Raw genomic sequence first — 10,855 nt, forward strand, 5'->3', positions numbered from 1 at the left:
AGGAGCTGGACAGGGCAAGAAGGGGCTCCTGAAGGGGAAAACAGGGAGATTCCCTCCAGGGCTGAGGCTCCAGAGCGCATGGAGACAGGGGCCCATGGGCCAGGCTGCTGGTCTGTGGGGGGGGGGGGGGCGAAAGGGGTGATGACGACACCTAAGAGGGGAGTCAGGCAGAGGGCAGCACTGGGGTTTCCCACTTTAAATGGAGCTCTGCAGCCCTGCGGCCTCTGTTTGAGCCACAGCGCCTCCACCCGCCTTTGGCCTCCAGCGCTAGGACACAACCGCTCCATGGGGTGCTGGTTCCCCACAGCGCTGAGAGCCCAACTCTACAGCCTGCCTGAGCTAGGGTAACCCAGGCAACCAACAACCTGAGGACAATTATCAGCCACTTACGTCCAATCAGGGATCAGGACCTCAGACTTCACCCAATCGTTGCCGGCGTGGGTGGGCGCTGCCGGGAGGAGGAGAATGGTAGCTTTAAAAACCAATCAGACGCCGAGGCTTTATAAGCCCCGCCCACTTCCCGAAGCAAGGGGCGTGGTCGCCGCTCCTGCAAAATGGCGGCGGCCGGGGCCGGGAAGGTGGCGAAGGCGGCGGGCGCTGCGGCGAAGCCGATCTTCAGCCGGGACCTGGGCGAGGCGAAGCGGCGGGTGCGGGAGCTCTACCGCGCCTGGTACCGGGAGGTGCCCAATGCCGGTGAGGGCGGCGCCCTGCGCAAGGTCGGAGTCAGCGGCGGCTTCGTGACTGGACCGTGCGGGGTCCTGCGCTTCCGCCGGGGCTGCGGGGCTGAGCGTGCGGGGGAGGCCCGGGCCCCGGCCCCCTTCCTGGCGATAGCGCCTCGGGGCCTCTCCGCTCTCCTGCCAAGCGGCGGGGCGAGGCTGACCTTGGGGCTGTGGTGCGGGGAGCCGGGGGCTCTGTCCTTCTCTCCCCTCCCGCGCTTGGAAACCCCGCGCTGGGCAGGACCCCCCGCAGGTCTGCGCTGGCTCAGTTGGTGGCTCTGCCACTGGCCTGCTGTGTGACCTTGGCCATGTCACTCTGCCCATCTTTCCCCATGTGTAAAACTGGGACAGTGATGGTCTCTCTTTTTTATGAAGGACTTTAAAATTCAGCTAGGGTGGTGTTGGCACTAAAGAGGTTATTTATTCTTGTGCTTCCTCTTCCACTGAATCCTGATGGCTCTGGACACTAAATACTTCTGTTGTGTGGGTTGCCTTCCCTATTCAGCAGCAGGGAGAGTATCCAAGAAGGTGCATGTACTATTGGCACGTTACAAAGTATACCCCTTTTTTCAAACAGCTACTCCTGTCCCATCTAATCAGATATTAGGACATTGGCCTTTTTGACTTAATGTGAATAGCTGGTAGACTTTAAAGTCAAGAGGGACCCTCACGATCAGACTCCACTATGACCTGCATGTTGCAGGCCACAGGGCCTCTCTCATCCACTCCTGTAATAGACCCCTAACCTGTGGCTGAGTTACTGAAGTTCTCAAATCATGATTTAAAGACTTCAAGTTACAGAGAATTCACCATTTCCACTAGTTCAAACATGCAAGTGATCTCTGCCCAAGCTGTAGAGAGAGGCAGAAAACCTTAGGGTCTCTGATATCTGTCCTGGGGGAGAATTCCTTCCCAAGCCCAAATATGACAATCACATTGACCCTGACCATGTGGGCAAGACCCACCAGCTAGACAGCTGGGGAAGAATTTTCTGTACTAACTCTGAGCCCTCTCTATCTAGTGTCCCATCACTGGCTGTTGGCGATATTTGCTGCTAGCAGTCACAGATCAGCTACGTGCTATTGTAAGCAGTCTCATCGTGCCATCCCCTCCATAAACTTATTGAGCTCAGTCTTGAAACTAGTTAGGTGTTTTTGCCCCCACTGCCATTGGAAGCCTGTTCCAAAATGTCACTGCTCTGATGTCTAGAAACCTTCGTCTAATTTCAAGCCTAAACTTGCTAATGGCCAGTATATATCAATTTGTTCTTGTGTCCACATTGGCGCTTAAATAACTCTTCTCCCTCCTTGGTATTTATCCCTCTGATCTATTTATAGAGAGCATTTATATCTCCCATCAGCCTTCTTTTAGTTAGGCTAAACAAGACAAACTCTTTGAGTCTCCTCTCATAAGAAAGGTTTTCTATTCCTCTGATCGTCCTATTACCCCTTCTCTGCACCTGGTCCAGTTTGAATTTATTTTTTTCTAAACATGGGAGATTAGAATTGCACACAGTATCCCAGATGAGGTCTCACCCTGTGCTTTGTATAATGGTACTAACACTTCCCTGTCTCTACTGGAAATACCTCGCCTGATGCATCCTAGGACTGCATGGGCTCTTTTTTGATGATGGTATGATATTGGTGACTCATTGTCACCATGTGAGTGAACAGTACACCCAAGTTATTCTCCTCCTCTGTCATTTCCAGCTGTTAAATCCCAAAAACTAGTTAGTCCCTAAATGCATGACTTTGCACTATTAAATTTCATCCCATTTCTATATTACTCCAATTTTAAAGGTCATCTAGATCTTCTATGATATTCCGGTCCTCCTCCATATTGGCAGTACCTCACAATTTTGTATCATCAGCAAACTTCATTAGCGTACTCCCCCTTTTTGTGACAAGGTCATTAATAAAAATGTTAAATAAGATTGGTCCCAAGACCAGTCCCTGATGAACTCCACTAGTAACCTCCCTCTAGTTTGACAGGTCACCTTTCACTATGACCTGCTGTAGTCTTCCCTTTAACCAGTCTGTTATACACTTTTCAGTTCTCATATTAATCCCCATCTTCTCCAATTTTAATAATTTCTTTACTGTATAAACCGATAGGGACATCTTGTCTGGTATCACGTATCCTTCAGTGAACAATACTGGATATTCAGTGGAAAATTATAAGCTTTACTGTCTGTACTCCTACCATCTGTGGTATATATATGATATGATATATCCCATCAGCTGGGGACAAGAATGATTGAGACTGTATGTAACTGGATCTTCTGCCACTTATTTTGTGATGCTGCAAGTCGTCATGATTTTTTTTATATATATATATATATATATATATATCTCACCCTATGTAGAACAGCAACTGGATAGCGTAGTGGTTAAAAGCGCAGCCCTTTGATACGGGAGACTGCCCTTTGATAGAAGAGACCGGGGTTCAAATCCCAGTTCATACCCAACTTTCCAGTAGGGGTCCTTGGGCAAAAGACCCCCTAACGCTTCACCTGCCTACCTCAGATATGAGAGTGACACGAACTAGGAGAGTCATGCCGGCTCGGACGTCACCCGGATTAACAAGGTCCACGCCAGATGTGAGGAACCAGGACAATCTGATAAGTGGCTACTGGAACAAAACCATTCATGCGATGAGACAGAGCAACCTGGAATTGATGGATGCTACTACAACCAGTAGATAATGAGAGGGGATATATTGAAACGTATGAGGGGACTGTGGATGGACAAAAGACCTACATCCACACTTACTGAGAAAACACTAGTTACCCAGAGCTTAACATAGTAAAAGGAAGGCTTCAGCTTGAGATAGACCAACTCCACATTACATCCCGGACTCAAGAAATCTGGAGAAAGAAACCAAGGGATGTTGCGAACCCAGTAACTCTGAAGCACGTAGCATTTTACACAGAATTTTGTCTCTATGTGCCTTAAGTGCGACACCCACCCGGTGGCTCACTGCTTCAAGACCGAGACACGGAAGGGCAGGAAAATTCATTTCTGATCCTATGAGAGCATTCAGTCCCCCAAAGATTTGATCATGTGAGAAAAGCTAGCCTCACAGGATACAAATCCGTTTATACCAGATACAACTGCTGATTACAAGGCTTCGCAGTGCCACGTTTTTCGAGAAGCTGGTTCTGTAATGGTAGCTCTACGCAAAAGGTGCGGCATACCTTGAGAAGTATTAAGACCGTTAGAAGAGGATGCCCAAACTAACTGCAATGTGAACCTCGTCATTGAGAATGTCAATCCCATGATGACTACCATTCCCCTTACTATTTTTCGAAAAACCACGAGATGAAGCTAACTATGTTTAATAGTCGCATATCATGACCTCTATAGGGTATCCTTCCCTTGATGGAGGATGTCTTGGGCTAGACCTTTGTATTTGTGTGGCACTCAGTTTTAAAGTTTGAGAGCTTAAAACCACATATCATACTTTATAAAGATATTAGTACCCCATCTGTGAAAATGATTGTACTGAGATTAGCAGATGACTGATTGTAACTATTATTAAGTCATCAGACAGAGCCAGATAAAAGATAAACTAAAGCAAAAGTGCAGTCAGAAACTTGTTAAGCTCTGTGGGCATCGATCTAAGAATTCTATCTCTAGTTAGGTTCATATCGTGGTGTGGAGTGATGCTTGTTTTTGTTTAGTTGTTAAAAACCTGTGATTGTCACTTAGTACATTCCAGGCCCTGTAACTATCTTTCATAAAAATGCGCATTCCAAGTGATAATAGTAGAGAGAATTAAGGATACGACTCGGCTAACTCGAAAAAAATACATAGGGCAGCATATTCGTATACTGAAGATCTTTCATACTACTCCCATTCGACTCGCAAAACAAGCCCATGTAACAAAAAATCCTGACATCATGTGACGCTATCGTTTCAAATGATCTTAACAATTAACTACAGTCATATTAAAAAGAGCTACCCTGTCTTAACACTGGTACGAACTACGCGTTTAAATGACAAATGAATCTATCTATATTCTCCCTGTGGAACTGGAATGACTGCTAAGTACACTAAGAGATGGATTAAGAACAGTTTAGTGTCATCTTTTGGCACATATGCTAGTAAAATGCCTAACCTCCTACGTTCTGCCAATTAAAAGATAACCAGATTTTGCGCGATGATATCCAGCGCCTACATCAAACATGTATATGGACATCATTCCTATACACTAGTATTAGTTCTGTGCTCTATCATCATATGTACACTTGTGCTTCTATTAAGTGTGCTTTCCTAAGGACCAAGACAACTGTGCATATATCATATAAAATATCAGGAGTTTCCTGGCCAACCAGAACTGCAGCAGAAAGAGTCGATCTCGCACCTAAGGTACATGAAGAAACATATGGGGTTCTCAGTATACAGGGTCACTTCAACCTCCAATTACCCCACATTTGTAAAGCACCTCCCCAGCATTACTATACACATGTGTGTGCAAAAGTTAGGTACTTTAGAACGAGCTTCTGTTAAAAGTTAACTAGATAGAGACAGCACGAGGCGTTAGCCATCAGATTGCTCCTGTGAAAGGTCTCCAGAAGAAACCAGTCACATCACATGAAGACACGCTAACCAGAGGTAAACAGGGAAATCTACCTATTATTTATTTTACTAGCTTATTTCTCACTTTGCATTGATTATCTATGCCTAAAACCTTCAACCTTCATCTATAATTCCTCTATGGAGCGGCCCCCTGAGTCAATGAAATCTACTGAAATGGAAAGGCTAAAGACTGTCGGGCTTCTAAGCTGCTTTGTAAACTAACATAAGTATTAAAAAAGTCAAGATCCAAACCGAACATGGAATGAAAATTAGAAACATGTCCCGACAGCACCCCCCCCATAAAGGACCAGAACTAGAGTGAACCAGATCCAACCTACTGTGCTAAAAAAGCCACAAATTCCTCATACCTCATATAGCAATCCCATTGTCGTGCAGTAGTGCATTACTTGTAGTGAATCTAGGATGCAAGACTCCATTTCGTGTACTTCAATGTTATTGCCAATGGTCACTATAGAGCTCTGATTGTACGCAACATTATGTCGTTGTATAGGATTGTGCAGGTAGCCAAACAGAAACTAGACAAAGAGGAGGGATGAAACGAAACAGCCCTTCCCCTTTGTACGTGCAGCACAGTTAATGATATTTGAACCAGCTGCTAAAGCAGCAAGTACTCATGCGCAATTTATGTTATGGGCATCACATCCCAGCCCAAAAAGCTCGTTAATTGACAGGATGAGGATAGCGTAATCAGAAGCGTTGATACAGAGCAACTTACCCCAGTGATTCACAGTATTAGCCTTTTTCTTTCGAACAGACAACATGACACGTGCTCTATTATAAGCTCGATATGCATGAAAGAGCCCACAAATCCTCTGCCCAAAAACCATTGGGTCAAACAGAATAAAAGAATACAATAAGAAAAGTATAACTATATACCAGGACCCATAGCATGTCGCTCCTATAGCTCTATCAGCCTTTGAGGCACTCGGATTACTCCCACATAAACATTTGAATAGCCCTTCCAACTCTCTGAGCCTACTTGCACAATAGGACAACCTATGTAGAAAAGGTGCCCATTCCATTAGATCATCCTTCTCTATCACAGTAGATCCCAATGTTCAGCTACTCACCCTGAAACAACAATAGACTTTACATAGGTAATATATTGAGCCCTTTGGCGTCCTCTGTCACGCCGATAAAGTCTCCCTGAAGTAAGATAAGCGGCGGAAAGGTCCTATCAGCATCATAGCTGCCAAGCTACAGGACCATACTGAGGCCAGTACCATACTTGAATACGTTTTCTTTAACACAAGTATTCCCACTTCCTGCCATAAAGAAAGTCCACGAGATCAAGGCTACAGTGACAAAAAGTGGGCATCTAGCTTAGGGGAAAGCCTATCCACACGCACTGTTACTCTCCACAAAACACCATTTGTTCTATAAAATATATTAAAATATTCCTCGTTGAGAGCACGTCGGAGGCCCTTACCACCAAATATTGCTGCTACTCAGTCTAGGGCAGACCAATCTGCAGCACAGCCTGGAAATTGACTACAGAAAGCCCCTTACGGAGAATTGGTACCGATGCCGCACACGTGGGAATTAGTCTGGTGTGAATGGATCTTAGGAACTGACAGTTGAAGTAGTGACCCTAAAGCAGGTCAAAACAGGACACTAAGGACCATGTCTCGTCAATAATGACTCTTCAGTTAAGGTGCCTAGAACCCACCAACCACCTGTCGTCAAGGGCCAAGAGATCAATCTAAACGAGTTCCCCAGCATTGCACATAAAGTTCATTTTCCGCCAGTCAAAGCCTTATCAGCGTGACCCTTAAAAAACCTCGTTGAAGAACTAGAGATTATACACCAAATCCATACCCTGGAGATGGTGTGAATGTACAGATCCCCGGCTGCTGATTCTGCATTAACCAGGATGCCTTTAAACCCCCTCAGCCAGATAATTATCAGGACTGTGATATGGGTACTAGGTTCAGGAGTTGGATTACACCATCAGCACTTCCTCTACATGTCGACCCACATGACCTCCAATACGGTTTTATTTATCTATATTGAAAAATGTTTTATATTTGAACACATTTAAGTGACTCGCAACTCCACCTGCCACGCAGACTACTACATGAAGGATACTATCAGAGCTCCCCACTAACTAAGCCATGGATGTCCATTCGGACTGGAAAGTGTGGCTGCTGGATGGTAGTTAAGAAGATGGGAAGTAGTCAAGACTGACCTGGAGTGACACTACCAGCGGGCCACGTAGTCAGACATACAGTACCAGCGTTTCACAGTCAAAGTCACCTGTGTACCAGTTTTTGAAACCCACAAGTTCTCTACATAGGAAACTCCACGTATTGCCTCCGGTTGATGGCAAGGAAAAAAGGACAGCAACATTCTAAGTATCGACCAAAGGATAAGACAAGGTCTCTGAAAGAGCCAGTTACAGTGGGGAAGAACATAGAATCCACGCCGTCATCGATTACCCCCTTCTCCTCACGCGTAGTAAGCAGCCCTTATAGTGAAGTCCTGCCAAAGGAAAATTCGCAGGACACTGGAAGCTTGCCAATCCTCAACTATGCCCGGTTCATAAGCTTTTCTTCATTTCCTCACAATCTGTAACAATATGGAAGGTTTCCACCCCAAGTCCAAATCACCCATGAGACTTGTAATCGCCGGAAACGCCCAAAACGTGTGTCGTCGTCCCGGGCTTGAACCTCTCCCTCATAGTCATTTGCTTCCCACCAGCCCCTTTAATCCATCTTGTGCTTGTGAGCCTTTCCCAAAGGCCCATTGTCCCCTGGAATTGTCCACAACCCGTGAACATCCCAGTGAGTACATCAGAAGATGGCCCCCAAAGATGAGCTGCTGAGAATAAATGCCTGACCGGCAGCAGCAGACTGGGAGGATCCTCTAAGACCAAGCAGAAAGTGCCGATGGCAAGATGCCTTAAGAACCCTGCATGGGAAGCTTGTACCATCGTACAGAAGTCTGAGGGGGTGGGCGCCCACGAACACTGGAGACAAACCATCTATCCAGTGCTGCGAAGAGGCCCTGTTCTCTGAAAACCCAGCACAGAGAGCACTTCAAGCAAGCACGCCCAGGAACAGCACTGAGCAGCCAGATCCAGTTGAAGCCAGGAGTCTACCAAACTTAAATGAAGGACCCAAGGTGCAGACTGTGCAAGAGAGGCCTTCAGGAGATTCCAGACCCAATTGTCCTCCAACACATAGTGGCAAGGATGTAATGAACTTAAGGCAAGCAAGGAACTGCATAACACTGACCAAGGCACAAAGTCAAGGTGGCTGGCATTGTGACAGAAACATCTGCACAGCCGTATGGGCTAGACCCTCCCAGACCAGATGGAGGAGGAGATTCCACAGGGGTTGTGGAGCAACTAGCAGTGACAAGTCTGTGGGACTTCCAGAAATCCAGAGGGACAGGCAAGTATAAACGCTGGCCAATCAATTCCTCCATCCTAGACTCAGTCGCGCAATGTCGGTATAGACAAGGACCAGAACGACTACTATGCGCCAGCCCCAAAAATGCCATATGCCTTTGCTGGTCATAAGATTATAGCGTAGTGCCTAATACAGCACATCTAGGCAAGAAGGAACATGAGAAGCTGGAGAAATAGTACCAGGGCCTAAAGAGGGAATAGAGAGGATGGGGAAAGTGAAGGAAGTTGGTCCCAGTGCTGGTAGGAGCAGTCCGGGGCTGTGACAACCTAAAGCTGGGTGGTGGCGCTCCAACAGGATCCAGAACAACATCAGAGTCTCTGTCCAGAAGAGGCAGTGCTGGAAAGCTAAAATACTGCGCAAACCTTCAAACTCCGGCGCTGGTAGATGGACCGCGGTGAGGAAGACACATACCAGCCACTTTAGGGTGAGAGGGGAATTTTTTTATATAAGTACTGACTTAGCACGAGTTTACAAGGTGCACCTCTGTCCCAATGTGCTGGAAGGGGCGCCAAACTTAGAGAGGAGAAAAATAATCGGGTGACACTACATTTGTCTGGTCTGTAACTTTTGATCGTCTTAGCCCAAGATATGGGATGAATTCTCATTTACAATACCTCTGTAAACATAAGGAATGTGTGAATTGTTTAATTGACACAAGTCTACAAAAGTAGAGCTGAAACAATTTCCATTACAATTTTATTAAAACTTCTAGCTGAGGATAATTTCTGGCTTAGAAATAAAAGAACAATTTTTAATTTTGCAGCGTTCCATACGTACAAAATTGAGACAATTCTGTGGTGAAAAACTTTAGCGAGATTTTCGCCGTGTATGAATCCTGTGAATATTCTTGCTCTTTGCCTAGGTACATCTATACCCAGTTTGGCTCATCCACCTCATACTCTAGATGCCCTTTGAAAAATTTCCTTTGAGCCGGGCAGAAACCTGGGTGATCTAGGGCTGGCCGAGTGTTTTTGGGATGCCCTAAGGTCTTTTTGTTGTGTTTCTTATTTGAAGTATGCCCATTTAGCATTGACCTGATCACAGACCCGCAGAAGTGATTCGACATACTGTTGTGGTATGAAAAGTGTGTGTACACTACAAAAAACATATTTACCACGTATCTCTCAATCCAGAATGGTTGTCGACATTAGCATGTTAGGTATTATAGTAGCAGGACGATGGGTGACTCTTTGTCTGAATCATCATCCAAGGTATTTCCGATAGCAACACAAGACCGTAGAGAAATATTGGAGTCCCATTAGATCTTGAATTCGGTTAGAAATCTATAGTCCTAGTGGTATTACGTTCTATCCCATTCAGTCTATATGATCCCATGAGCGAGAAAGATATTATACCTCCCATATCCCTTCAATCATAGCCTCAGCCGAGTGTGGTTCTTTATAATAGGTACTTCTCCATCACATATACGAGTAAGGCTGAGTTCTAGGCCTCTAATCTCAGTTTTTAACCATCATCAGAATTAACTCCAGAAAAAAAATGTTATCGCAGTTTAATAAACAAACGTTAATTGCAAATTAATCACGCTGTTAAATAGAGATACCCATTGAAATTTATTAAAGTATTGTGGATGGTTTTGCTTTGCTTTTCAATATATTGATGTCAGTTACAACACAGAATACAAAAGTAGTACATAGTTGCTCACTATTAATTATATTACAAATATTTTGCACATGTAAAAATGATAAAATAGATATTTTTCAATCAGCTCTTATACAAAAGTAGAACAGTTTTCCGTGCAATTGCTTTATCCCGTGATGAAAGTCGCCCAACTTAAGGCAGAATGAAATGTTTTTGTTTAACTAATATAACACTCAAACAAAAACAATGTAAAACTATGACGTCATACACTCCACTCCCATGTTCTTACTTCAATTGCTCAACCATATTATATACACCCAGAGTAGAGAAAACAAGTTTCTTTCCAAATACATTATTCAAGGACCGATTAGTGCGCCCACTTGGCTTATTTCCATACAATCGTTCGGCACCTGAAAGTGAAGAACAGGCATTCTCGGCATGGCACTGTTTATAGCTAACATTGAACAAGATATTTACATCGCCAGATATAGCTCCATCCATGACCTCTTCTGCTTTAGTCCATTGT

General features: G+C 45.0%; 1 protein-coding gene across 1 annotated transcript in view; it reads left to right on the forward strand.

Annotated features, from left to right (window-relative positions):
- Positions 1 to 517: 517 nt before the first annotated feature.
- The window catches only part of NDUFA6 (NADH:ubiquinone oxidoreductase subunit A6), a 16,610-nt gene continuing 6,272 nt past the window's right edge, over positions 518 to 10,855 (forward strand). The window contains exon 1 of the mRNA XM_032787006.2: positions 518 to 693. Coding sequence (XP_032642897.1) covers positions 555 to 693 — 139 coding nt within the window. The 5' untranslated portion in view covers positions 518 to 554. The remainder of the gene's footprint in view (positions 694 to 10,855) is intronic.

Source organism: Chelonoidis abingdonii, chromosome 1, assembly GCF_003597395.2.
Source record: "Chelonoidis abingdonii isolate Lonesome George chromosome 1, CheloAbing_2.0, whole genome shotgun sequence".
In the NCBI taxonomy this organism is placed as follows: Eukaryota; Metazoa; Chordata; order Testudines; family Testudinidae; genus Chelonoidis; species Chelonoidis abingdonii.